The 27,990-nt window shown below is 46.8% G+C and overlaps 1 protein-coding gene and 1 pseudogene across 1 annotated transcript in view; one reads left to right on the top strand and one right to left on the bottom strand.

The window, feature by feature from the left end:
• Window positions 1–254: 254 nt before the first annotated feature.
• On the bottom strand, window positions 255–721 carry LOC120234451 (annotated as a pseudogene).
• A 7,066-nt stretch (window positions 722–7,787) lies between these two features.
• B4GALNT3 (beta-1,4-N-acetyl-galactosaminyltransferase 3) overlaps window positions 7,788–27,990 on the top strand; it is a 99,471-nt gene continuing 79,268 nt past the window's right edge. Inside the window, exon 1 of the mRNA XM_039236375.1 lies at window positions 7,788–7,956. Coding sequence (XP_039092306.1) covers window positions 7,788–7,956 — 169 coding nt within the window. The remainder of the gene's footprint in view (window positions 7,957–27,990) is intronic.

Below are 27,990 nucleotides of genomic sequence, written 5' to 3'. Positions count from 1 at the left end.
CCCTATACTACTACCACCACACCCACACCATGTATGCAGGAATATATGAAGGGCTAGGAAAACAAAACAAAACAAAATCTCATCACATGACTAGTTGCACTGTCCTTGTACCAGATCCCTAGACTAGGTTTCTTTCCTTTCTGCGTAGCTTCTCTGATGAGAATGTTCTGTTTCAATTGATTCTTGGAAACTGACTTTATTATTTTTTTTATGGTGAAAAAATTTATATTTAGATTTAGCCAGCTGGACTCAGTTTAGATGATCCCAATTTTGTTGGCAACATCCAAAGCGTCATAGTCAGGAGCCAGTGGAACATATGTCTTCTTCCCTCCATTGGGCCTGATCAGGGTGTTGACCTTGGCCACATCAATGTCGTAGAGGTTCCTCACATCCTATTGGATCTGGTACTTGTTGGCGTTGACCTCCACAATGAACACAAGTGTGTGGTTGTCTTCTGTTTTCTTCATTCTTGGCTGACTCAGTCAGCAGGAACTTGACTGGCATAATGGTCAAGCTTGTTTCTCCTGGGGGCGCTCTTTCGTAGATATTTGGGCTGCCTTCGGAGACGCAGTGTCTTGGGCCGTCAAAAGATAGGTGACATGCAGATCTCTTTTCCTGTGCTGTGGACGCCTTACAGAACTGCTTTCTTGGCCTCCAAAGCCTTTGCTTTGGCTTTGGCTTTGGGAGGGTCAGGGGCTTCCTTCTCTGCCTTTGGCGCCATCTTTGTGAAAGGGCTGGTTCTTGTAAATGGACTTTAAATCAGACTTCCCTACTCAACACCTTAGTGTTGACCTAGGGAGAAGATGGGAGAGAAATGGATCTTGTCCTCACCCCAACTCCTTTCTAGTCCCGACAGGCCTCAGTGTTAATGGGCTTTGCTGCCTGCAGAGGGCGTTGAGAGCGGATGAGCAGTGTTGCTCTTTAATTTTCCCTCTCCAGTGCCAAGTTAAATTCCAGAGAACCACATACAGTGAGGATTTTTGTTTTCTTTCTTCCATCCCCAGCCCGGGTGGCGGCAGAGCTCAAAGGGTAGTCTGTTCTGGGGAAAAGACGGCGTCTGCCTCTCTCCCAAACCAGCCCTGATCAAATCCCAAGCAGCCGGTCCTTAGATAACACGGCTGAGAAACCTGAAACCAACAGCTCTGACTCTCATCAGTGCCCAGCATCACCGTCTGGGAACGGAGACGTGCTGCTGAGATGCCACAGTGATTGAGTGTTAAGTGGCATGGCTGGGGTTCTCTCACCAGAGTTTATAGCCTGGACCTATGAACTTAGACAAAGAAGGTTTTCAGAAAGTCTGTCTGGGGCTTGAGCACCGGAGCTGTTTTGAGGCACTCTGCACATGTACTGGCCATTAGGATCATTGTTCTTCCCTAGCAAAGCCATAAGGTAGGTTAATCCAACCATGCCATGCACTTGCCTGGGTTGCCTGCAGCATTCCCAGCAGGTGAGTGGATTCACTTGTGTTGGAGGCATGAAAAGGAACATCCATATTCTCACTTTCGCTTTAATAGAGGAAGACATCCTTAAATGGGTGGGCTGAAGAGGAGGCAGGGGAGTAAGAACACTTCCCATTATTACAGAGTGTCTATTGAGTGACTTCTGGTCTGGATGCTATAGGAGGAGTACAGGTTGTAGAACAGATGTGGTCACTGACAAGTGCTGTTAGGGATTTGAGAAGCTGTGAAGTCTGGAGCGATAGCTGTGTATAGAAGAGTTTCTTCAGGATGAAAGAATAGAGGTAGGAAATCCAGCCTTGCCCAGAGGCTTAGAGACCTACAGGGTGTTCTGAAAATGCTAAGAACATCCTCAGTGCTGCAGAAGGTGTTGTCAGAGAGCCAAGTCATGCCAGAAAGCTGTCTCTGAGTCTACTATCTGTACAGCCCCCCAAAGGGGAGTGTGTTTACACCTGTGTGTGTTTGTACTTGTGGGGACCAAACCTGTGGGTTGTGTTTTAGGAGAAGAGAAGCAAGTACCAGGAGTTCGCTGAGAGTTACTATAGCCCAAGTACCATGGTGAGCCACAGAGTGCTTAGACATCAACCGTTACCAGTACGTGGGAGTGAGGAAGAAGCTACCCAGAGCCGGCGGGGGGGTCACTATGCCTTAACTTCAGCTACAAAGTTCCTGACCATTATCTGTAGCAGTGGATTGCAGGATGTAGACAAGAGAGAATGTCTTTCTAGTGGGATTTAGTGGTCAGGGAGGCAGGAGGTGGAGCCTCAGGGAAGGCCCATTTAGCTTCTGTTTCAGCACCAACTAATGAGCAATGAAGAGCACCGTTTACCCTCTCTCCTTGTGGGTCTCCCAGCAACAAAGCAAATCTGAGTGGAGGGGAATAATTGCTATTACTCCGTGGAAAAGCCTGAACATGTCAAAGTTAATTTTTTGAGCAAGTCTGTTGACTTGCTGGAGAATCCTTTTCCTTGGGGGAGGAAGACAGGAAGGGAAGTTGAAATACTTGGGAGGCATTCACAATGCAGACTGGAAGGAGAAGTAAGGCCCGGCAATAGATGCCAGTTTTAAGATTTGAAGCATATAGTTCCGGTCTGGGTCATGCCTTACATTTGCTACAGATCGAATGAACAACTCATTTGCTTGGGAGGGAGATGAAGTCATAGCTCTCAGTATGTGAATTGCCCAGGGTCTGCCCTGAAAGCGAAGAAGCTTTGTTCTGATACCTCAGCCTAACATCTCTGCCCTCTGTTCATCTTTTCTTTGATTCTCTTCATCTGGTTCATTTGACTCTATGATGCGATCTTGCACACACTCTTCTGTAAAGATGGTCAATGTTCATCTGTTTCCCAATCCAGTAGGCAAAATTACTTAGGACCACAAATGGAGAGAAACTAAGGCTTGGGGCTTGGCCAGAGTTCATACAATTCTTTCTATCATCGAGAGAGAGAGAGAGAAGGGCCCAACTTCACTGGAAATCAAGAGAAGTAGCCACTAAGAAGCATTCAGTGAGGGTTTCCACTTTCTCCTGGGATTAGCCTCCACAGTAGCAAACTCTGTAGAAAGGCTTGTAAAAGATGGGACTCATGGGAGGAAGAGAGAGGAAAAAGTGACCTCTTCTGTAAAGAGCAGAGCAGGAAGCATTGATGAGGGTTGAAAAGGGGGAGAATGAGAATTATCATGTGGCTCAGTGAGTTATGGATGTGCCGAGAGTGAGCTCAGAGTTTCCAGGGTGAATATATTGCTCCAGGGGAACTTCCAGAGAAATGTGTACAAAGGGGGAAAAAAAAATCCACATTGGATCTGAAGTTAGAAAGCCTGAGTTTGAGTCCCAGTTAAGACACAGGTCACCTACATCACCTTGAGCAAGTTATTAAACATCTCTGAGTCCATTTCCTTATCTGTAAAATGGAACTAGTGAAACCTACAAACATGGAAGAGATAAAACAAATAAATGTTTGCCCAGAGGGCCGTGGCGCGGGGAGATAGCTTCAGCACTGTTCTCTTCTCTCTTAGGAATTCTGTCAAAGTGAAAGAACTCGGCCCTCCCCACTTCACAGTCTAAGACATTGACTTAGCAATGGCCCAAAAAACCTCACTGATTTATCGTCAGGATTTCCACTACCAAGGTATCTCCACGAAATACTTTTGAATAGCAGAGAAGCTCCTGAAGTAAAAGACAAACGTGGAGGTCGCTACAGGCAGAAGGGACTATGGAAGGTCAGGCCAGAGAAGGAGTGCTCTGGATACAAGGGAGAGAGAACCAGAGGCTAACGATCTGGTTCTAGTTCTGATGGAATCAGAACTTGGTGTAGATCACGGAAGAAACTGAGGCTTATGTAGTTCATCCATAAATAGAGGATTTATTTTCCTCCTCCTCCTTTCCTACTTTCCCTACTATTCTCCTGTGGTTGTAAGAAATAAAACATATATGATAAAGACATGAAATTGTTCTCTAAGCTCAAGGTGCCACATTATCATGTAGGTATCAGGTTTAAGGAAATGGGAAGGGTAGCCCTAGGACCATGGGGTTTACTCCATGTGTGCTACATCCCTATGACTAGAATAGGAATTGCTCTGGACACAAGAGCTCCGCTACCACACCTACTCGTCACTGCACACAATTCCCTTTTGAATTCTTTACAGACCAGAATTTTCTGGTCCCTGTGCTAGCCTTGGCCTATTTTAGAAAGCTTAGACTTCTCTCACAAAGTTTCTGTAGTTTGGGAAGAAACTTTGCGGTTTGACCTGATGCTGACATCCTAGCCAAGCTGAAGACCAGAGCCCACCCCGTTGGTATTACAGGTGACATGATGGAAATGATTTTCCCTTTCAGGTGTGATTTTGCAATGTGACCCTGGGGCAGTCTGGACAGGTGCCAGGGCTGAAGTGAGAGAGCAAAAGAACAGTGAAAACCATCAGAAGAACAAGTGAGTCTCCAGTTAAATTGACATGACAATGAACAGACATTGGCCGCAATACTGTGCCACTAAAATTATACCTCAGTCTATATACTTAGCTCTGGACCTGAGGGAGAATGACAGCCAGCTCAACTGATTGAAAAAAGAATTCGGGTCTCAAAGTCTGGCTGCCGCCTTGCTGTGATATCATTAGGAGTCAAAAAGGGATTTGGAGCAAGCAGTCTGAAAGCAGACTCTGGGTGTGACGGATATCTCCGTGCTGAGGAGGAAACCACAGCAGGAAAGAGCCAGAAGAGGGAGAGAGAGCCACAATGGTTTCCTGGCCTCCTGATCCCTGCCTAGCCTGCACCCCCTCACCATAAGTACAGAAAGAAATTATCTTTTTTTTTTTTTTTTTTAAGTAATCTCTAAGCCTAATGTGGGTTTTGAACTCACGACCCCAAGACCAATAGTTGCATGCTCCTCCAACTGAGCCAGCCGGAAGCCCCAAAAATGATCTGTTTAAAGTATAAGCACATAGAGTGGGAAGAGGAGGGCACAGAACCGAGTTGTGCAGTGATCTCTTTCCTTTTCTGAATTTCTTTGGAAATCACTATTTTGACCAGAAAGTCAGCCTTTATGGTTGTTAGAGCTCTTTTTCGGTGGAATATCTTTTCTCCTAGACTAAATGGCATGCTCTCTCTGTTATATGTCTCCCAGTTCCCACATAATAGATAGTTCAAGGGTTTGGTTGATGGAAGGGGTTGTACGTGTTCTCTTAGGGGGGCTAGTCTTGAGAAGATTGTGGTACGGCTACCACCTGTTTCCATCACAAAGTCCTGAAGGTGACTTAGCCTAACAGCAGTCTGGTTGCTCCCAATAAGAGAGAGAGAGAGAGAGAGAGAGGCTCTATTTACAGAGACCCTGATGACCTCACACCTGCCTCAGCCAAGCTTGTCCACACTGGCTGCTCACTGCTCCTGTCTCTCAGTCTTTTGGAGAGAAAAAAGAGCATGGGAAGTGTCACATCTGTGGTTGGAAACTTTGCAGTGATATTTCCTTGGGGCTATTATGAGATAAGTGTTCTCCAGATCCACTTTTTTTTTTTTTTTTTAAGAAGTATACTGAAAGTTCTGGGGGACGTTTGCTCCTCAAACATTAATGAATGCTAAAATGGACTTTGTGCTCCATATTGAGGATGCAAATTTCCCACTCTTGAAGCCTCCCAGTGAAGTTGGGGAGTCTGTACATATCAGTGGGTGGGGCAGGCTGGGGTTGCTCAAGACTGGGCTGGTCCAAGAAAACTTTATGGAGCCTGAAATGGACCTTGAAGCAAGGGCCAAACCTGACCAACTAGAAAAGAAAATGTATTGGAGGGCAGTGAAGGAAGTCATTTTAGCTAAAACAGGTTTCATATGGTCACATAAAATTAGAAAAGGTTTTGGAATGCTTTGAATTCCAAATTTACAGTTTGCATTTTAATCAGTAAGCACTAGGAAGCCATTAAATATTTTTGAGCAAGTGTATGAATATGTAAAAGAATTTTATAAAGACTATCTGGTGGTAGTGGGGAGAGGATGTTGGGGGTGGGGGGCTAATTGGGAAAAGTTACAACAGTCCCTAGAGATTATTGGACTATTGAGCATCTAACTAAGGTGTTAGCAGTGAGAAGGAGAACAGCAGTCAATTCTGTGAACTTCTATCTTGGAACACTATTTGCATGTTGTCTGTTTGATTTAAAAATATCTAGGGCACCTGGGCGGCTCAGTCGGTTAAACGTCCAACTTCTACTCAGGTCATGATCTCAAGATTCGTGAGTTCGAGCCCCGCATCCAGCTCTGTGCTGACAGCTCAGAGCCTGGAGCCTGCTTCAGAGTCTATGTCTCCCTCTCTCTCTTCCCCTCTCCCAGTCACACTCTATCTCTCTCTGTCTTAAAAATAAATAAATATTAGAAAATATATGTCTGAAAAAAGGGTCACCTGGATGGCTCAGTTGGTTAAGCATCTGACTCTTGATTTCAGCTCAGCTTATGATCTCATGGTCCGGGCCCCTCTCTTTCTGCTCCTTCCCTCCTCCCTCTCTCACCTCTCTCTCTCTCAAAATAAATAAATACATAAATAAACTTAAAATATGTATATCTGGGAATGCTTCTAATCCTTCATGTCCTTCAGTTTCCTGACCACTTCGCCAGGAGAGTGGAAAAGAAAACTGCACTATTACCTGTTGACTGTCCTTAGGCAACTCACTCTGCTCAGCTGGACCTCAATTATCTCATTTAAATCAGATAATTATTTTACCTGCCGGAAGGCAGAGAACTGGAACACAGAATATCTTGATCTTTTCAATTCTGAGTCCCTTTCTTTTTTATTTCTAATTCTTCTTCAGAACTCTCCAACATCTACTCTCCCCTAAGAGCTATTTCATCCCAGTCTGGGAGAAACCATTTCGGGCTCAATCTGGGGTGCATATGACTTCCCCAGGGTCTCTTGTTGATGTGGTCGAGACTGGGACAGAAGGGTCTTCAAATCCAACCTGGAGAAAGAAACTGACTGAGTTAAGTGGCCATTGCCTCCCAACTAATATCATGCCTACTCTTGATACCTAAAATAGGAAGTAGGGTCGTTAGAGCCACGAAAGGCCAAGTCTCAGGCATTAACCCCCCCAGCTCTTCCCCAGTATGACCTCTCCCCCACTCTCTCGCCCCGCTTCTACCCAGTTTCTACTTCACTTCGGCTTGGGGCGTACCACCACCAGATGCCTGGGCTGTACCTCAGTTGCCCTCGATCACACGGATTTTGGATCAGAACTCGCCGCTTCCTACCCGAGTTGGCAGTGGCGCCAATCTCTGGCCGCGTCTCGCAGCCCACAGGGGCTCTTCCCTCTTCCTTGGGCTTCTCAGGGGCGGAGCCCACCTGTGCCCCGAGGGCGGGGCCCGGGCGGGGGCGGGACAGGTGGGAGTGCGGTCGCGGCCGGAGCTGGGAGAAAAAGCCCCAGCGGGAGGCGGCGGAGCAGAGGCAGGCGGGCGGGCGCGCACCTAGGGAAGCCTGCCTGTGGGCAGAGTGTGAGAGCCGGCGAGCGGGCGAGGAGGCGGGAGAGAGGGCGGGCGGGCGGCTGCGAGCCTGCGACGAGGAGAGGCGTGGAGAGGAGAGCCGGGCGCGGAGGACACCGGGGGAGGAGGCGCCGGTTCGGCTCGCGGAGAGAGAGACCTGAGAGGCGGCGCGAGGCGCCCGCGCAGCCAGAGGGACCCCTCGCGCGCGCGGAGCATGAGCCGGCGCCCGGCTGGAGCGCGGCCGGGGGACACGGCCGCCGCGCAGCCCTGAGACGCTGGGCTGGGGCTGGGCCGCCGTGCGCCGGGGGCGCTGGGCCCGGCCGGGGGGCGGGGGCTGGGTGCGGGGCAGCCCGCGCTGGCGGCGGCCGCCGGGGCGCCGCGCCATGGGGAGCCCCCGGGCCGCGGTTCTCCTGCTGCTCCTGCGCCCGGTCAAGCTGCTGCGGAGGCGCTTCCGGCTGCTGCTGGCGCTCGCCCTGGTGTCCGTGGGGCTCTGGACTCTTTATCTGGAGCTGGTGGCGTCGGCCCAGGTCGGCGGGAACCCCCTGAACCGGAGTAAGTAGCGCCCGGTGGGGGGGTTGGGGGGAGGACGGGGAGGGCGCAGAGGTGGGAGGAGGCACAAACGGTGGCCCCCGCGTTGGGGAGACCCGCCTCTCATCTTCAGACCCGATTTCCGACACATTTTCGTGTCCAGGTGCCTGGCGCCTCCCCGCTGTCTGCTCCGGAGAGAAGGGGGCGTGGGGACCGGTCGCCGAGTTCCGAGCCCGGGCCTGTCCGCCCGGGGCATCCTCGGGGCTGCTCGCTGCTCCCCTAGGAGGGCGACGGGGAGAGAGGCTCCCGCCCGCCCCGCGGGAATGCTGGCCGAGACGCCGGGCACCTCGGTCCAGCGCGCTAGGCTTGCAGCCCCCCAGCGAGAGAAACGCGCGGTCCACGCGCGCGCTGGGGATCTGTGCCCCGGGTGCCCTCGGCCGTGTCCGCCGAGGCGGCGCGCTCCGGTTAGCGCGGCCCAAACTTTGCTCAGCGACTTCTCCATGACTCGCCCCGTTTCCAGTCCTGCTGTGCTTTCTGTCTGGGGCTCTTTATTTTAACCATACCTCCGAGACCCCCCTCCTCCCCCCTCCCCCTGCGCCGCTCCCCTCCCAGGCCCTTCCTCTTCCTTACTGAGCCGACCCCTCTCCTGGTTCTGGCTGTCCCTCCAACTAGTTACCCGAAGCTCTCTTCGGAACGCTGCGGAACCTACCAAACTCTCCAGACCCTGCTCATGGAGACCGTGGACGGCACGGTGGACCCGGCAGTGGTTAGATTTCCTACTCTTCTTTTTAACTTAGATAAAGCCACTTAAGTTTTCTGTGCCTCGCTTTTCTCCTAGGGAAGTGGAGGGGCCTCTTTCTCGTTTCAACAGTCCTGGCTATCCGAGGTCATTTTCAATTTACTGTTGATGGAGTAAAACTCCGAAAGTGTCAGGGACTGTTAAAGGACAGTAATAGCAGGAAAAAGGAGTGGAGAGGAGGTCCCCTGCCCAAGCCTGAGGAGTTCTAGCACATTGTCTTCCCTGCCTTCACTTCCTGCTTTCAGGAAATTGTGAAGGTGTGGTGATGACTTTGCTGGTGAGAAGGTGCTTGGACAAGTCCTTGTGACAACTGCTCTGCCCAGAGTTGGGCGTGGTGCTTTGCCTCCTGCCGTGGCCAAAGAGAGGGAAATACTGAGGTCAGTAATTGAGTTGATTCAGGGTAGAGACATGTATTTATGGTAGAACCTCTCTGTTGAAGTAATTCTGGCTGTGAGTTGGGAGACTGGAGTTCCAATCCTGGTTCGGACACTAACTGGTTGGAGGATCAAGGGGAAAAAGACAGCTTCTCGGGTGGGAGAAAGTTGGACTCAATGATCTCCAAGGTCCCTTGAGTCTGGATGCTTAGATTGTGTGATATCTCTTGCTTGAGCATTTCCAGTGCCAAAGAGCCCAGCACATCATGAAGAGGGCCCTGCTTCGCCACAGCCCCACAGCTCCAAATAGGAGAGTTCTTCTGTTGCCCAAATTTTGCTTTCCCATAGCTCTGTCTTCCCTCCTCCAGGCCTCGTTCTTCTCTCTGAAACACAGAGTGAGCCTACTTTTCAGTGGCCACTCAGTCCCAAGGGGGCATGCCGGGTTGGAGTGTGTGCAGGTGGGAGGCCCTGGGAAGGGATTTCCCTTCTCTCCTCATTGGGACACGCCTTCTCAATGTGGCTACCATTTTGTTAATGTGGTAGCCAGGGGGATCCTCTGCACAGATTAAAAACAGAGGATAGCTGTTGCTTTGTGACCCTGAAGTTAGTGATGTCCCTTCCTTCCCTCCCACCTCCCATACCCCTTTCCCTTACCTCAAGTGTGTTTTCTCCTTGGAGATCAGAACTAGTTTGCCATCATCTTAATCTCACACTCTGGCTCCTAATTTCTGACTCCTGTTGTCTTTTTCATTCTTAGTTACCAATTCTTGGGTCTGTTTGGTTTCCCTACTAGAAGAATCTTAACTCTGACTGGGTTTCCTTTTTTTTTTTTTTTAAGATTTTATTTTTAAGTCATCTCTATACCCAGTGTGGGGCTCAAACTCACAACCCTGAGATCAAGAGTCATATACTCTACAGACTGAGCCACCCAGGCACCCCTCTGACTGGGTTTTTAATCAGTTTCCTTTCCCAAAATGTTCCTAGCCTCCAATTCAGCAATGTCTTTATTTCTCTAACCATCATTTTAAAAAAATATTTGTTTATTTTGGGGAGAGCACAAGCAGGGGAGGGGCACAGAGACAGACAGAGGATATGAAGCAGGTTCTGCACTGACAGTCTGACAGCAGTGAGACGGATGTGGGGCTCAAACTCACCACGAGATCATGACCTTTGCTGAAGTCGGACGTTCAACTGACTAAGCCACCCAGGTGCCACCCTAACCATCATTTTGAATGAGAGCCCAAGCCTGGGTCCTGATGGGTCATTTGTTTCCTCTTCTCAGCTTCTTAGAACCCCAAAACCTATGTGTTGTGCAGGGTGTTTTCATGCTGGGCTGTCGCATCGTATTCTACTTTTTCCTGGATTTCCTTTTGGAATGAGATTTAGACAGTGGCTGTGGTTTCTGGCTCCTTATTTCCCATCCTTCTTTGTTTTTAAGAAGTCCAGACATCTTTCATCAAAGTCCTCTCTTGTCTATAGGTCTTACTCCCAGCTCAGAGCTGTTCCTCTGGAGGGAGAGCAGGGAAGGAGGAATTTAAAAATAGAGGTAAGGAAAGTCTTACTAGCATTCCCTCCTTTACACCCTGGCGTACCAACAGCAACCAGGGCAATAAAACTCCCCTCCCAGGACTGCATCCGTGGCCTTGACCACAGCAGCCAGAGTCCCATCTTGGCTCTGCTTCCCAACAAGCCACCCTGCCTCCTCTCTCTGGCAATCCCTGCCAACTCACTCTACCACCAGCCTTCCTTGTCATCTGTAAGGCCAGCCTCCTTTACCAAGAACCTTTCATTTGCCTGTCCCTGTGCAACGGGCACGTTGATCTGATGCTGGAAGAAGCGAATGGAGAAATGGCAGTCACAGACTCCAGGGTGGTAAAGTAATGACAGGGCAGCATGCTTCCTGCTTCATCTTCATGGAATAACCCAGTACTTTAAGATATGGGTGACGTGCAATTTGGGCTCCATATGTAGAAAGAGATACAACCACAAGTGGAGTAACTTTAGAGAAAAACAACCTGGATCTTCAACAGATAGAAAATGGGTTCCTTGGACAAAAGAATTAGAGCTGTTCACTCACTCATTCTAACAGATATTTAGCCCATAGCTTGAGCAAGGCATTGTGCGAGGTCACGTAGATATAATGATGACTAGATCATGGTTTCTGCCCTCGCAACACCTGCCTCTCTAGGCATCTAGAGAGTTCAGGTGCATCTACAAAAATAATCGTAATATGGAACAAGCATTAAGTTTTACAAATGTAGAATCTAGATGTTGCTGTGACACTTTTGGAGATGGGATGTGGCTCTTTCAACTAATATTACATGCAAATGGTGACATTTCAGGAGATCCTGAGGAGTGGGTAAGATTTTAATGGATATGGAAAGAGGAGGCTATTCCAGGCAGAAAGCAGTGTAAACAAAGACCAAGGAAAACTTAATGTTTGGGAATGTTGAGCATCTGGGTTTGATGAAGCAGAGAGTAGGAGGGAGAATATAGGATGGTGCTATATTATGAAAGACTTTGAATAACAACCTCAAAGACTGGCATTTATTCAGTAGATGAGAAAAAGCAGTTGCAAGTTCTAGAATAGGGTAGGTAGCATTGTAGGATGAAACCGGCAAGGGTGAAACAGTGTTAAGGTACTTTAGTATGGATGATGCCTGAACTGGATATGAAGATCTCTTGCTGTGGCTGACATTGGCCCTTTAGCTGCTGAGTCATGAAACTCTCCTGGGGACAGGTCAGGTGGTAGTGGGGCATTCAGAGGGCTTGGGGCACTCACTGTATACCAACATGTTCTTAAGTATTTCTGTATTTTAATAACTGGTACAGCTGTACTGGTCTGTACCAGCTGAAAAGCAGCCCTGGGAACAGACTATTATTGGAAGTTAAAGACTCTCCATTCTGGCAGGTTTTAACAAGTTATACCCATTTGTTCAGATTGGATTAGCTAAATCCTGCCTGAGGGCAGAGGTCTGGACTAAAATGGTTTCTAGGTTCTTTGCTCTATAATTGACCTACTGCTGGGACTAACTTGTTGCTGGAGCCAAGAGATTGCATTTTGGCGCAGAGCCAGGGCAGAATGATAGCATGCACCGGCTTCTTTCTAGATCTCACAAGGCCGGGTCTGGTATGTCTCCATTCTAGTGCCAGGTTTACCTGCTGCACCCCAAAGTGTTCTCAAGCCCAGGAATTAATCGGCTTTTGCTGCCTTAAATCTGTCACACATCTCTCTAGTTGGCCCTTGTGATTTCTGATTGAGTTTGAATGGGCTGCGGTAGGCACGCCTACAGATGTCAGCTCCTGGGTCACCACTGCCATTGTGACCTGGAAAAGATACAGACCCTCCAGTAACAGAGGTAACTCAGGGTGGAACAGTAATCTGAGTTGCAGGCAGGGAGAGAGGGAGAAGCAAATGTGACCAAGGTGTGGGCACAGCGGGGATGGTGTGGCTCAGGGTTGACACTCAGGCAGAAGCAAGTGTTTGAAGGGAGGCAGAACTGCTTCCTGTCCTCCCGGGGGCCTGGGACCGGGTCTCATGCTGCGCTGGCCGGACTGCCCTTCGTTCCCGTGGCATCTCTGATTCCTGTTCCTGCGTCCTACTTATGTCTCTTTATCCTGCCATCCCGGCCACCTGGCTGCTGTGTGCATCTTCAAATCACTGTCCAATTCTAGGCCCAAGCTAGGCACTTGAATGAATACCTCCTGGTTGTGGATGGTAAGCTCTGAATTTCCAAGCACCTGATATTTTCCACTGGCAGAGAGTTTATCAGTGACCAGTCCAAGAATAGAACCTAGGAATTCTTGTTCCTTGTATAATACGTGTAAACAACAATAGCCTTACAACACATATGCAAAGGGTAAGAATTCAGCCACCAGTGCTTTCTTTGGACCCAGAGCTGTCTGTACCCGGAACGCCATGTGTGACAGCAGGAGACCTTACCCACACTTGGCATCTCCTTTCCCTGGTCTCTTCCCTTCTCCTTCTGACATGACCAGGCGAATTGCAGCAACACACCTCGCCATCTCTCCTGCCCCCACCAGCCAGGGACCCTCAGTCCAAGTCGAGGCCCCATGCGCCTGCGCAGGGACGCTGAGGCTACTTCCTACACCCTGGGAGTTGTTCAGACGCCCTGCACGGTTATAACTGCTTTGCAGCACGAGGTCTTCTGAAACAACCGCTTCTGTGCTGGTTTTAGGAGCTGCTGGTACTTGCACTGCAGTAATTTTCCAGGCCACAGAGCCTGGTCTTGCCCTCTAGTGCTGAGCTTTATGGAGCAGAGCGGAGCAGCCGCCATAGCAGAGTTTGCTTTGGAAGGGGGCCTAGAGGCTGTTCTTGGAGTCTTGTTCTGTACCAAGTTCCACCAGTCTCAAAACCTACCCTTTTATTTTCCACGAACACTTTTACTTATATCCAAGGATGGTGAGGTCTAAACCAGGCCAGCCGTATAGCCTGAGCTTTCAGACCCCTTTAACCGTGTGATCCACAGTTAATAGATTTATATGTTACCCGATATAAAAAAAAAAAAATACTGGAAGAGGTGAGAACAGTTTGGATGATGTGTAGAAAGGGCGTTGGGCTGAATATGTTATATATTCTGAGCAAACCATGATGGATAGCTCTTGAAATTTTTGCAGACTTTTAGGTTCTAACAAGTGCTGCTTTCAATGTTAGAAGTATCCATGAGACAAGCAAGAATGGATATTATTTTTATCCTTGTGATTTTTTGTATGTAATTTATTTTTTATGCTAAATTTAAAAAATTTTCTTAACTACTAACCAACTTAAAAAATTTATTTTAAGTTTATTTTGAGAGAGAGAGAGAGGGTGCACGCAAGAGAGCACATGAGCACGTGCGGGCAGGGCAGGGGCAAAGAGAGAGAGAGAGAGAAAGGGAGAGAGAGAATCCTAAGCAGGCACTGTCTGCATTGTCAGCACAGAGCCTGACTTGGGGCTTAATCCTGTGATCCGTGAGATCACAACCTGAGCTGAAATCAAGAGTTGGATGCCTAACAGACTGAGCCACCCAGGTGCCCTTAAACCAATTTTTTTAGACAATAAGAATACAAATTGTCCTTGTGGTCCCTGGCTCTGTATGTGTGTGTTTTGTTTTGTTTGTAACTTTTCATTGAAGTATCTTATATGTTCAGAAAAGTGCACATATAAGTGTACAGCCTGAATTTTCACAAACCAAACCTACCTGTGGAACGAGCACCCTGATGAAGAAATGGAATATTACCAGTACCCCAGCAGCACCTCTTGGATTCCCTTTCTGTCACTATCACAAGGACAGACTGATTAGTTTAGCTTATTTTTATACCTGTGAATAAAAATATGTGCTTTATTTTAAAGTTTATGATTACAAAAGTAATGCATGTTCATTATACGAGATGACAGCTGTGTATCTAGAACACATTCACCCCTGTAAAATTACTTTTTTGTGCTGTAGGTGCCTCAGTACAACTGATATAATAACTTAAGGAGTGGCCAATGAAGACCAAGAACCTAAGTGCTATGGGATATAGCCCTTTGAAACTCTCCCTTAGGGGGCACCTGGGTGGCTCAGTCGGTGGAGTATGTATGCGACCCTTGATCTAGGGATTGTGGGTTCCAGCCCCAGGTTGGGTGGAGAAAGTACTTAAAAATAAAATCCTTTTTTCTTTAAGTTTATTTATTTATTTTGAGAGAGAGAGAGAGAGAGAGAATGTGTGAGTGGGGAGGTGTATAGAGTGAGGAGGAGAGAGAGAAACCCAGGCAGGCTCCATACTGTCAGTGTAGAGGCTGGTGCAGGGCTTGAACTCAGGAACCATGAGATTTGACCTGAGCTGATGTTGGACTGTTAACTGAATGAGCACTCAGGCTCCCCCAAATCAATCAATCAATCTATCTTCCTTCCTTCCTTCCTTCCTTCCTTCCTTCCTTCCTTCCTTCCTTCCTTCCTTTTCTTTCTTTCTTCCCTTCCTTCCTCTCTCTCTCTCTCTCTTTCTTTCTTTCTTTCTTTCTTTCTTTCTTTCTTTCTTTCTTTCTTTCTTTCTTTCTTTTCTTTCTTTCTTTCTTTCTTTCTTCTTTCTCTTTCTTCTTTCTTGTTTATTCAGTTTTGAGAAAGAGCTCACACATACACTAGCCAGGCAGGGGCAGAGAACAAAGACAGAGGATCTGAAACAGGCTCTGCTGCTAACAACAGAGAGCCCCATGCAGGGGTTTAACTAGAGAACCACGGTGAGATCATGACCTGAGCTGCAGTTGGGCGCTTAACTGCCTGAGCCACCCAGACACCCCAAAAATAAAATGTTAAAAAAAGCGAAATAGCTATGTTTCTTTTGAGCAGTCAGTTTGTTTTAGTTTTTACCGACCATATAAATTGTATAACCACCAGGTATTTTCCTTTGTGTTGGTTACTAGAAGACTTTAGAATTCAATTTTTAGTTCGCCTGAAAAAAGTGTAAAAGGCTTTGTGACCTGCCTTTGGTATCAATTTTATGCCGATACCTTTATTTTGCCTTTTCACCCCACAATGACTTCTAGTTTATGTCATATTCTATGATCCTTGTAAACCACTTTAACTTTTTCTGAAGCAAAGGCATAAAAGAAATCAATATAAGTGCTGTGGTATATATAAAAGCATGAAGAAGAAATTAAAAATCACCTGTAATCCCACTACTTTGACCTAGAGATTGTTGAAAAGAAAACAATAAAGTATAATAAGCTGTGATAACCAGAGGCTGGATTCTGGAGTAGCTTAAACAAGAATTCCAGATAAAAAAGCCAAAAAATACTTTTCTTGACCTTTTTAAAATTTTTGTCTTTAGCTTATTTAGGTGTTGAAAAGTTGAATGACATTCAACAAATAGATTCTCATCTCTTTATGAGTATCATTAAAAGCTTAGAATTTCCTGACAGATGTTGGAGCCTGAGCCAGTGTCCGTGAAAACAGTGACAGAAATACAAGGAAAATTGAATAAAGCTTGGGGCCTCCCCTCGCTGCTGATAAAGCAACTGAGGGGACTGGTCAACAAGGCCTGCCTTGTATGCCTGCCTACCCTGCCGGACCAGTGGTGAGACCATAAACGTGAAGACCTGTGGCCACTGCCCAGACCACTGACTTATGGGTGCATAAAGGCACAACCATCAGAGATCCAGCCCCTTTACTAACAGCTGAGGAAACAGGCTCAGGGAAGAGATGTTACCTGCCTCCTCTGCAAGTTTTTCTTTCTTTCTTTCTTTCTTTCTTTCTTTCTTTCTTTCTTTCTTTCTTTCTTTCTTTCTTTCTTTCTTTCTTTCATTCATTCATTCATTTTTATTTATTTTTGAGAAAGAGAGTGTGTGCCTGAGCATGAGTGGGGGAGGGGCAGAGAGAGAAGGAGACACAGAATCTGAAGCAGGCTCCAGGCTCTGTACTGTCAGCGCAAAGCATGACGTGGGGCCTGAACCCATAAACCGTGAGGTCATGACCTGAGGTGAGGTCGGACGCTTGACCGACTGAGCCCCAGGCGCCCCTAATTTCTTCTTTCAAACTGTGTTCTTGTGGTGCCTAGCAGGGGCTATACACGTGTCCTACTCCATAGCAGGTAGAATTGTGCTTTGCATCAGGACCTGGGAAGAGGGCCCAAGGAAGGGAAAAAGAAAGGTGGAGTGGTTACAGAGAAATGATATTCCAACCAGACCAAGGATTTTATATATAAATGCCCAGAAAGTCAAGTGATATGTATTTCTCAATTTTTATTCATTTTGCCGATGTTGAATGGCTGCAGAGGTGATTCATTTTAAAACTTAAAATGTTTATGGAGCATTTACTTTCTTGTAGGGGACTGAGTGGAGTAGAGAGCATTGATAGTTCCTGGAAAATATTATAGACTTTGACGACAAGGCAGGGCTCTAATCCAAGCCCTGTTACTCACTAGTTGCAGGACTTTGCATAAGGTACTTAGTCCTTTTCAAGCCCCAGATGCTTCATCTGGGTAACAGGGCTTATCATGCCTTCCAGGTAGAGCTTTCTTTATGACTAAGTAAGATTTAGTGAGCCTAGCACATATTAGGCACCCAATTATACTTAACATAAGCCTTGCACATATTACGAGCTCAAAAAAGGTTTGGTCCCATCATTTCCCCTGAGAATTTATACAGTCTGGTAGGAATTAGAAGATGGCTGGGCCGGCAGGAATGGATAGATACATTCCTCAACTAGCCCTTTGCCAGTGTTTCTTCAGCATCTCAGTCCGTGACACAGCTGTGCCCAGTCCTCAGCAGTCAGTCCCCAGGCCATCCATGTCCAGCACCTGCTGGCCAGTACATGTTTTTTTAGCCACCCTTATTTTTCGTCGGTGATATTCAGCACTGCCTCTTTCTTTCTTTCCCCATCCCCGGCACAGATGTGCGTTAGTGGGTGAGGGGGGTGGGTTGGAGGTCAAGGATGTTGCTGAGAATGAGAGATCTGTCGGGGATGTGTCAGGGCACACAAGCTCTGCAGTTGGGAAGGGTAGCCTGTCACTCTGCTGCATGCCCCTGAGCAGCGCTCCAGGGATTTCTGGGACTGGAAGGCAGGAACCTAACTAAGTTATCGTAGTTTAAATGCTGGCTCTGTAACTGGCTTAACCAGCATCTTTGGGCAAGTGCCTTTTTCTTTGAGGGCTTCTGCTTCATGATCTTTGGAAAGAGATGCCTTTTTCAGGAGTAGGTTTGGAACCTCTCCGGTGTCACTAAGGGGCCAAGGGGACAGTCAGTCTTTGCCATTCTGGCCCTGACCTTCCATGACTCAGTTGCCTGAACTGAGAAGTGGCAGCTATCCCAGTGCTTCTGGCTGCTTGGTCTCCAAGGTCATTTCTGACAACATGGCCTCCGTACAAGCAGTTGCCTCAAAGATTAAAGGCCTCTCTGCTGAGATCTTCTTACAAATCCTCTGATCCACTCCTTTCCACCCTGGCTGCCAACCCTGGGTTCAAATGGATGCATGCAGGCATGTGCGCACACACAGCCTCCCCTCACCAAACAGCTGGTCTCCTAACTCCGCTCACCACCACCTCTGAGTCAAAGATTGACAGGAGGGATGAGGACATTGAGGGTTCCCTCATGAACCGGGGACAAAGTGTTAATGGAGCGGCTCAGTTCCTGGTTGCCTTTTTTGTGTTGGCTGAGTTGAGGAAAGAGGGAGAGGACGATGGGGAGCGGATCTCAGGTGAACAACTTCCAGGAGAAGACAGGGGAAATCGCACATGCTCAGTGAAGTGTAGAAAGTTTGGGAGAGAAATTGAGAGAGGCATTACCTCATTTACTCAGTTGATTCAATGCCTATATTTTTCAAAGTTGGAAGTTTTATTTGACTCTATTTCAGATTTGATTCCTTTTAGGATACTATTTAAATATAGTAGTCTTCTGTTTTTAATAACTTAAGTCTGTTTTAATAACTTATAATCTGTTATCTAAAGTTGTTGGTTGCCCCAAACTAAGCAGCTGCCAGAGTGTTAGTATCTGCTTGCTGATCTGACGTTCAGTTAATTTTTTTTTTTTAAGTAAACTCTGTGCCCAACATGGGGCTCAAACTCACAACCCCAAGATCAAGAGTCAGATGCTCTACCGACCAAGCCAGCCAGGCACCCCCTCAGTTCATTTTTTGGCCCCTGGAGATTTCCCTTACATTATGGAATGCCTAACTATGTAAATAAAAAGAAGTTTGTCATATTTTGTCCAGCATTTCTTAGTATTTCACTGTATTTCCCAAAAAGGAGTCCTTTGGCTTGAATTTTTAAGACCATTTCCAGCCCCAATAGCCTGTAATTATTGGGAGTTGTATGTATAAGCAAAGGTTTGGGGAATATAACATTAACTAGGTAAGCGTTGTGGGAATGAAATCCTGTAGCATAAAGGCTCACACGGTATAAAGCAGAAGAGGTCAGTACAGAAGCTGTGACGTGATTGTGGGGTTTCAAGTGCCAGGTTGCTGAGTTTGGAGTTGATGGGGAACAACATAGATTTTTATTTTATTTTATTTTTTTTAATGTTTATTTTTGAGAGAGCACGAGTAGGGGAAGGGCAGAGAGAGAGAGGGAGCCACAGAATCTGAAGCAGGCTCCAGGCTCTGAGCTGTCAGCACAGAGCTTAACGCGAGGCTCAAACCCAAGAACTATGAGATCGTGACCTGAGCCAAAGTTGGATGCTTAACTGATTTTTTAAAGCAAGGATTTGATGTGATAAAGACAGTGTTTTCTTATTTTCATCCACTGATTTTACTTTGATCCTTCAGATGTTTGTTGAATACCTTTTATGTCCTAGGAACTATGATTCTAGGTAAATTAAACTGTTGGAAGTTTTCAGGATGGCTTGGAGATAGAGGGGTCACTCAGGTAGTTATCACAGTGACCTAACGTGTGGGCAGTGAGTGTCCAGCTGAGAAGAGTGACAGAGAATAGCTGAGACCTGTCAAAGAAAAAGTGACAGAATCTCGTGGTAAAGTTGATGTAGAAGGTGACAGAATGTTGGGTTGTAGGTTTCACACCAGGTTCTCTGACTGCACTGCCATGATCATTTTAATTAAGGGCAACCCTGCACCACCAGCGCCTCAGATGTTCTTCTGAGTAAAAAGTGCTTTCATTTCTCCTTACGCTTTCCCCTCTAGGGCTTCGATATTATGCTGGTCTGCAGTAGAATACAAAGGAGACATTCATTCAACAAATATATATATATATATATATTTTTTTTTTTTAATCAAGAAAATGTTTATTTTTGAGAGAGAGAGAGAGCATGAGCAGGGGAGGGGCAGAGAGAGGGAGACAGAATCCAAAGCAGGCTCCAGGCTCTGAGCTGTCAACACAGAGCCCGATGCAGGGCTCGAACTCACGAACCATGAGATATGACCTGAGTCGAAGATGGATGCTCAACTGACTGAGCCACCCAGGCACCCCCATTCATCAAATATTTACTGCACTCTTGATATGTGCCAGACAATGTTCTAGGTATTAGACTGTTGAAGGGAACCAGAAATTCAAAGCCTTTGCTGTCATCAAGCTTGCATTTCATGAAAAAAAAAGACAGATAATAAACCCATAAATCAACAAAGGAATTTCAGATGTGATTAGTTCTTGGAAGAAAATGAAGCTTGGAGATGGCACAAAATTTCTGGGCACAGGGGTGAGAGAGAAGACTAGCTTGGAGAATGAGGGAGCGCTGTGAGAAAGGACTTCCCTAAAATAGACAAGTAGGGGTAGAGGACATGCTTGAGCACAAAATGAGTGAATTCCTTAGGAATTTAGAGAATGGGAACTGGGCAAAAGAGGGAAAAAACGTAGAACAGAGTCATTGCTCATTCTCAGGTTGAGCATCTCCTTCCTACTGCCTCCCATTGTCCTGAAAACAATGCCCTCCTTTACCTCCCTGGCAGGAATCGAGCCAGCCTTAGACTCAGTTTTCTACTGGGAGTACCTGAGAAGGAGGGGCTAGTCAAAGGCTGTCTGGGCCTGAGGAGAAGTACTAGTGGCTCGTTTCCTCAGTACAGACTTGGATCCCAAAACCAGGATGGGGAAGAGGATGTCCTATCCACAGCGCAGCTGGAATCAAGCTCTGCTCTCCTTCCCTCACGGCTTTTTTTTTTTTTTTAACCTCCATTAGTGCACTTATCAAAGTCTGCCTTGCATCAGAGTTATTTATGTCTGTGTTTGTCTTCCCCCATGGGATAGTGAATTTCTAGAGTGCTGGACCTGGGCATTTTCCCCCCTTTGTCTCCCTAGTACAGAGATTTTTAACCTTTTGTGGCTCGCATACCTTGTAGAATCTGATGAAGAAAGTGTGGATCCTCTCCCCAGAACTTTGCCTGCCCCCTTGTATGATTTGCATGCTATTTGGGGGAGGTACACAGGCTCCTGACACCTATCCATGGGTTTGTAGTTGAGAACTCTGCCTGAGTGCTTTGTCCAATACCTGGTACATGGTACGTTCCCAAGTTTGATTGATTTGGGGACGTCCTTCCAATTAAATCCCTTTAGTGTAGTTGCAGGAGACAGATGTTAGGTGGGAGAAAGAGCCAGGAGGCAGTCCCACTGGTAGAAGATGGAGAACAGCGTGTTTAAACTCTGGAAGTAACCCTCCAGAGAGCAATAGCTTCACTGTCACCTCTTGTCCTTGAAGAACCAGAGCTGGTGTCTTCTCCATCTTGAGCTGATTTTCTTCCAGACTCTGGAACGCTGCTGTCCAGACTCATATTCCTTATGCTTTTTTCAAAGCTCTACCCATGCTTTTAACCCCATCTCTTCCCTGAAGCCTTCCTTATTTCCGTGCCAGTCAACCTGAACCATTTTTGGAATTTCTCTTGCACTTAAGTTGCCTGAAACTCAAAGTTGATTTTTTTTTTTGGTTCTTTTAGATATTTTCTTTTATTTCTACTTCATCTGCGTTGGACTTATGTACTCCAACTAGGGTTGCTAGAGAAGCCAGTGATGACTCCAAAGAATCTGCTCATGGCAATTTGCTTCACCCTGCTCACAAGCATTGATGGAGTGCTTGGAAGAGGCAGGTAGCGAACTTGGATTGCTTTGCACAGGCTTCATTGTGCCCGTGTTTCCTCCCTATAGACACAGCCATCCTTTCTACCTTAACTTTTGAGGTTGCTATTGTGTCTTCCATGCCATCTGCCAGTGTCTTTACTCCTCCTTTTCTTCCTTCATCATAGCATAGTGGTGAAGAGCAACTCTTCAAGGTCAGACTACTGGAATTTGAACCCTGGCTCCAACTCTCAGTAAGTTGTGCTTCAACAAACAGATTACTTCGCTTCAATATGCTCCAGTTACCTACCTATAAAATGGAAATATTAATAGTTCGGCCTCATTAGGATTTTGTTGTGGCAGTTTAGTGAAATAATACATAGAAAGTACTTGGAAACAGTTCTGGATACATAATGTTTAATAAATGTTAGCTGCTGGATGCACCTGGGTGGCTCAGTCCATTAAGCTTCTGACTCTTGATTTCTGCACAAGTCGTGACCTCACAGTTCATGGGTTTCAGCCCTGTGTTGGGTCTGTGCTGACAGCGCGGAGCCTACATTAGATTCTCTGGCTCCCTCTCTCTCTGCCCCTCCCCAGCTCACGCTCTCTTTAAATAGATAAATAAATAAATAAATAAATCTAAAATAAATGTTAGCTGCTTTTTAAAATTGTCATTTTTTTTTATTATTATTTTTTAATCATTTAATCAGTTTCAAAGCCCCTTTGTTTCTCTTTTGATTGGTTTCTAGGAGCTGTCTTACACATCTCCTAGAGTATTCTAGGAAAGAAGTGGATCTCGGAGATTTTTAAATTCTGAGATGGAAAATACCTGTGTTTCTTATTCCAGGCCAATGGCAGACACTTTGAAGAGAACATGTAATTCTCCCACTGAGCCCAAATAAGGTCTCAGAATCTTTCTCAACACACCTCAGCAGACAGTCACCATAAAGTGATTTGAGTTGCCTCTTAAAGTGTAATCTGTTTGCCTGACCTCCTCATTTGACCGATGCAGAATTTAAGGTCTAGAGAGTTTTAAGCAATCTGCCTGGAGAGTAGTCCTGGGCCCGGAACCCCTGGTGTCTGAGCAGTGCTCTTCACAGCACACCGCACCATTACTCATTCCCTTCTTGTTTGTGGAAAGTACTGTCTTATAATGTCTGAGTTTCATGAGGTCCTTTTTTCCTACCTGTCCAAGCAATCTGACGGTGTATGAAGCAGGCATATAACCCATTCTCAAGTCTGCTTGTTTAGCTTTTCTTGCCAGTGAACGAGCTGAAGTTATTGTTACCTGGCTGGGGGTGCCCAACTCAGCTGCTGTTGGGGGTGACTTGTGGGTTTTCTGAAATTTCTCCAGTGACATCCTGCATCGAGATTGATAGCTGAGGGTAGCCTGCAAAGAAGCTCTTGTTGGTGTTGAATTCTCATATTGCAGAGGGCAGCCCAAGATGCAGCATTTCTCAGTCCAGCAGGTCCCTTTGTTCCCCACATCTGCTCATCCTCAGATCAGCCCATTCTAGGAAAGAAATGGAAAGCTTCTTTTTAAAAAAAAAAAAAAAAAAAAAAAGGCAGGTGGGAGCACCTCGGTGGCTCAGTTAGTTACGTGTCTGACTTTGACTCAGGTCCTGATCTCATGGTTTCTGAGTTTGAGCCCCACATTGGCTCTTTGCTGTCAATGCAGAGCCCACTTCAGATCCTCTGTTCCCCTCTCTCTCTGCCCCTCTGTCGCTTGCATGCTCTCTCTCTCCCTCTCTCAAAAATAAATAAACATTAACAAAAAAGGCAAGTGGGATTATGATTTCCTGTCTTACCCCCTTGAGTTGACAAAAAAGGCAAGTGGGATTATGATTTCCTGTCTTACCCCCTTGAGTTGAGAAGGGAAGGAGAAGAGGAATAGATGAAATTGATTTTAAATCAGAAGAGTCTTGAAACACATAAATCATGAGATCCTTTGGCAGAAAGTACATGTTTTTCAAAAATGTCATCTCCTTTATTCTCATCTCTGGAGAAAGATACAGGCTGATGAGGTCTGATGTTTTCATAATCCTAGTTTTAGTTAGCAAATGGAAGTCTACTACTAGCAATTCTATATGGGGGTAAAAGATGAAATGGATGACAAATTGAAGAAAAATTGCAGAAAAGTAGTAATAAGTGGGTTCAGAATATGTTTGGAAGCCTATAGAGAAGAGGTGAAAAATTAATATTTCAAGCTTGATTTAGCATGTTGCATAAGAATTCATCTTTGCTCTGATGCATGAAAGTTGGAAAAATATTTGCATAAGGAACATCCCACAGTAGTAAAGCTTTCATTATATTTTTCAGGAAATACCACCTGTCTCATGGAAAAGCATTTGTCAAAGTAAGAGATATTAAGTTGGAAGTTGGTATTTACCACTTAGAGAAAAAGAAATGAGCATAAAGTGCCTAAGGGACTCACTGATACAAAAATTAAGGAGGTCTAATTTCTGAGGAGTGGCAATATATTGTAATAGTTTTAGGCAAACAATTATAAAAAATTTTAGTGCCCTGTACAAATCCTAAGTCATTTTCTTTTGGTTTAATAAGATAAACATATATTGTACATAACTTGGTTTGCTCAAAATGATTATGGTTTGTATATTTAGAAATTGGAAAGCCTGAGAGGCAGGAGAAAAAAACCCCCAAAGTTATTTCTTCTAAAACCAAGAAAAAAAGTCCTCAAGAAAGGGTTGTTTTTTTTCTATATTTTTCTGCCCCTTTATATCTCTAATAAGGTTTGGAAAGTTCCAGAGTGGCGAACACTTTCCCCAGCTGGCAGGGTTTTCATGATCCAATCATGTAAAGGAAGGAGTGGAGGGCGAGGGGAGAACAATAGTACCTTGTTTTCACAAGGAACTTTTTGCCTGAGAACTTGGAGCAACTTTGGTCGCAGCCACATTTTAGACCAGAGGTTGTCTGCTTCTCCCTGAAGGAGGATTGCTCCTTTCCAAACCATCTGGGAAGGTGTTCTCTGCCACAGCCTATGGGTGCATATGGAGCGACGAGGGAAAATGACCTGCACCCAAAATGATGAGTCCTGGAGTTCCCTCTAAAGACAGAAGGTAGAGCCTGTTACCTACTTTGCTATGGAGGAGAAACTAAGGCAAGAGGTGCACACAAACCTATTAAGCCTGCTGAGGAAGGAAGCTCGCTCAGATGTGTGGGCTCTTGGTTCTAGGTCAGGGCTTTGGGATGGCCCAGAAGCTCAGCAGGCCCCAGTATGCAGTCTAGAATCTCTCTTGAGTAACCTAACTCTTGCAGAGGGTGTTTTGTCTCATGGCTGTGGCTTTGGTGGTGTCACTTTTCCACCTTGTCCAAGAGCCCTCCCCTGGGCCTGCAGGCCGGTGTTCCCTGGGCTGCCAGAGCTGGGGTAGAGAGAGCAGGCCTTGGAATCTGGTCATTAGCAGTGCAAGGGCTGGGGGACAGTTGGCTGCCTACAGCGAGCGAGGGAGGGAGACAGAATGAACAATGAGAGAATTGTGGAGGAGGGGCTCATTCTTCTAAGGAGTCTTGATAAGGAAAAAGGTGAGCAAATGTGTCAGGTGTAGATAAAAGGTCCAGAAGGAGGAAACCTGAGAGGACACTAGCATGTTTGGCCTAAGGAGCAGGGAGAGTCACTGGTGAATTGCATGATCAGTTGAGATCTGTTATAACAGAAGTAGGAAAGTAGAAGCCAGGTTATAGAATCATAGTCTTTGGGCTGGAAGAGAACTCGGACGTCTTTTTCTTTTAGGCACATGGTTAGGGCTAAGAGCCCTGGGCTGGGAGTCAGGGGCCCTGGATTCCCATCTTGGTTCTGATACGAACTGGTTCTATGACTTTGAACAAGTCAGTTCTGCCCTCCGGGCCGTGGTTTTCTTATTTGTGAATGAGAAGGCTGGTTACTTGGTCCTTGAGATGACCTCCACCTCCAACATTATTCCCAATGGAAGGTATTTGCCCCAGTACTGAGGGTTCCGAGCTGGAAGTGGCTAGAGAAAGATTGGAAAAAAGAGATTCAGAGAGATGCCTAGATTCACATTCTGGCTCCAGTCTCTTCCTGGCTGTGGGACCTTGCCTTCTCACTGAGGCAGGACCAAGAGTTGGGCCTTGGGCCCAGTCTTGTCTCAGAGAGTGCTGCCCTCTGCTACTTTCCCCCTCTAGCATTCTCTCATCCCCTACTCACTTGGAAAGGACAGGTTCCATCAACGGGGACAGTGAAGAACAGGTTGGGTATGAGCCCTGGGTAATGATCATTCTGGGATAATGATCCTTAGGGTCTCAGGGACGCCTTTGATTAGAGAGGCTTAGTGACTTTGGGAGGCATTTCCACAGGCTCTGGAGCCCATGGTCATCCTTCCCGTAGCCCTCCTACCCACTCTTTCTGTGTACCTCTGAGCTGCGGACCCCCTGCCTCCCCACCTCAGCCCAGGGGTGGGAGGGACTGGTGCCCAGGGATTGGCCAAAGGGCTGCCTGCTTATTTTGGCAGCTCTAACCACAGGCTTCCTGACCAGACCATCAGAAGCTGAGCAACTACAGATGGGGGTCAGTGAGTCATGGGCTGAGGCTCTGCCTCAGGGAGGAGCTCTCCCTGGAGGTGCCCCTCTAGGAAGCAGACTTCCCCTCCAAAAGAAGGGGGCTGATACTTCTAGATTCTTCCTCACAGGGTCACTGACTTAGATCAACCAATTTGATGAGCATCCTTGTGGTATTCCATATAGTGGGAATAATGATCCTGACCTCACAAGGTTGTGGCAGACTGAAAACCTGCCACATCTTTAGCTTTCAGGAAGTTTGCTTTCCTTTCCTTGGTGCGCCTTGAGTTAAGAATAGGACAAGGTGTACCCCTTAGGGGCCGACACGGAAGAAAAGCAGAAGCAAAGCCAGAAGTCAAGTCCCACGCACATGGATGCTCTTGCTTCCCCCATTTCCCCATTTTTAGCTCAGGGCCGACCATGATGGGAAAGTGGGACTTCGCTGTGTGCTGCCTTCCCCTAACCCCTCGTTGTCCTGGGGCAGACAGGCTCCCAGTCATTACCTCACCACAGGGCCTTGTCTGCCAGAGTGAGTGGTGGAACTGCCTGGGTGGAGAGCTGGAGGCTAATTTTAGACCTGGAGACTCCCTGCCAGCAGCTGTGGCTGGGCAGAGGCAGCCGGGCTGGGCCGCCCGCGGGCAGTTCTGCGTCTCCTTGCAGGGAGCCGTGGGCACAGCCCTCCAGGTCTGCTCCCTGGTGCATTCCTGCCTCGGCCTCAGCTGCAGGGAAGCCCTAGGACAGAGGGTGGGGCCTCGAGGCTGCCACTTTCTCCAAGGCCTCTTGCATTAAGATATTTCTATCTTTTATCCCTTTCCAGGTGGCTCTGTAGGCCAGAAACTACTGAGAAAGCACCAACTCAGGGGACCAGTGGTTTCTGAAAAGGGGCAGCTGGGGGCAACAAGGAGAAGAGAGGTATCCCCAACCTCTCCTGGGTTTACAGACTAAATCCAGCCTCCCACTCAGCACCACATAAGTAATTGGATTTAGTGCTTCTCAACTTTTTCCTATTGGCACCCATAAAAAATGACAGGAAAAGATGTTTGTATCCCACGTGGGGATAGAGAGATAAAGGTATTTGGGGTTGAATGCAGTCAGCCCTGGAGTTCTGTTGCCCCAGGAACCCAAAGGGTTGATACTCAGCACATCTGTTACTCATCTGAAGCCCACCAGTGGGCCCTGGGACAGCAGTGGAGAAGCTGGCATTCTTCAGCACCGTGCTACAGCCCTTATGAATGCCAAGTCCTAGCCCCAGGACACATCTCCTGGGTTAATCATAGACTTATACTGAAAGGAAACCCAGAAGGCATGGAACCTAACCCTCTTTTTACAGATGAGGAAACTGAAGTTAGGGGTTCCTTACCCTGTTCCGGGTTTTGTGGTGAATAATCTTTGCAGTCAAGTTTGAGCGCTCACATCTTAGCCATTACACGCTATGATGCAGTGAGTTGACTGGCACAGAGAGCTGGCCTGTGAGGGGTGGGCTGGGGGATGGAAAGGCAGGAAAGTTATGTAATCTCTGTAAACTTCTATTTCCCATGTTTAAGATGGAACTAATTTTACTTGCTGCTCCTTCTTGTTTAAATAGTTTGAATATAAAAGAAATATATCACCATAAACACTGACATTTATTGAGAGTTAATGCTATGCCAGCTACTTTTCAGGTACTGCCTCTTCTCCTCTTCCCTGGCCCCATCGAGACCACATGATTCTTGTTTTACAGAGCAGTCCACCTCCTTGCTCTCAGCATTCCTCTATTAACAAGTCTCTTTTCTCCCTGCCTTCCCCAGGGTGCTGGCTTAATTTTGTCAGTGGCAGTCATTCCAGAGCTGAGATGCTAGAGCTATGAAGCATCTGTTCTTACTCCACCCCTAGTGCGAGCAATGCCAG

The sequence above is a fragment of the Hyaena hyaena genome, unplaced genomic scaffold, assembly GCF_003009895.1.
Source record: "Hyaena hyaena isolate Hyena2069 unplaced genomic scaffold, ASM300989v1 scaffold_108, whole genome shotgun sequence".
Lineage (NCBI taxonomy): Eukaryota > Metazoa > Chordata > Mammalia > Carnivora > Hyaenidae > Hyaena > Hyaena hyaena.
The sequence above is the reverse complement of the archived record's forward strand: the minus strand, read 5'-3'. Positions and strand labels throughout refer to the sequence as shown.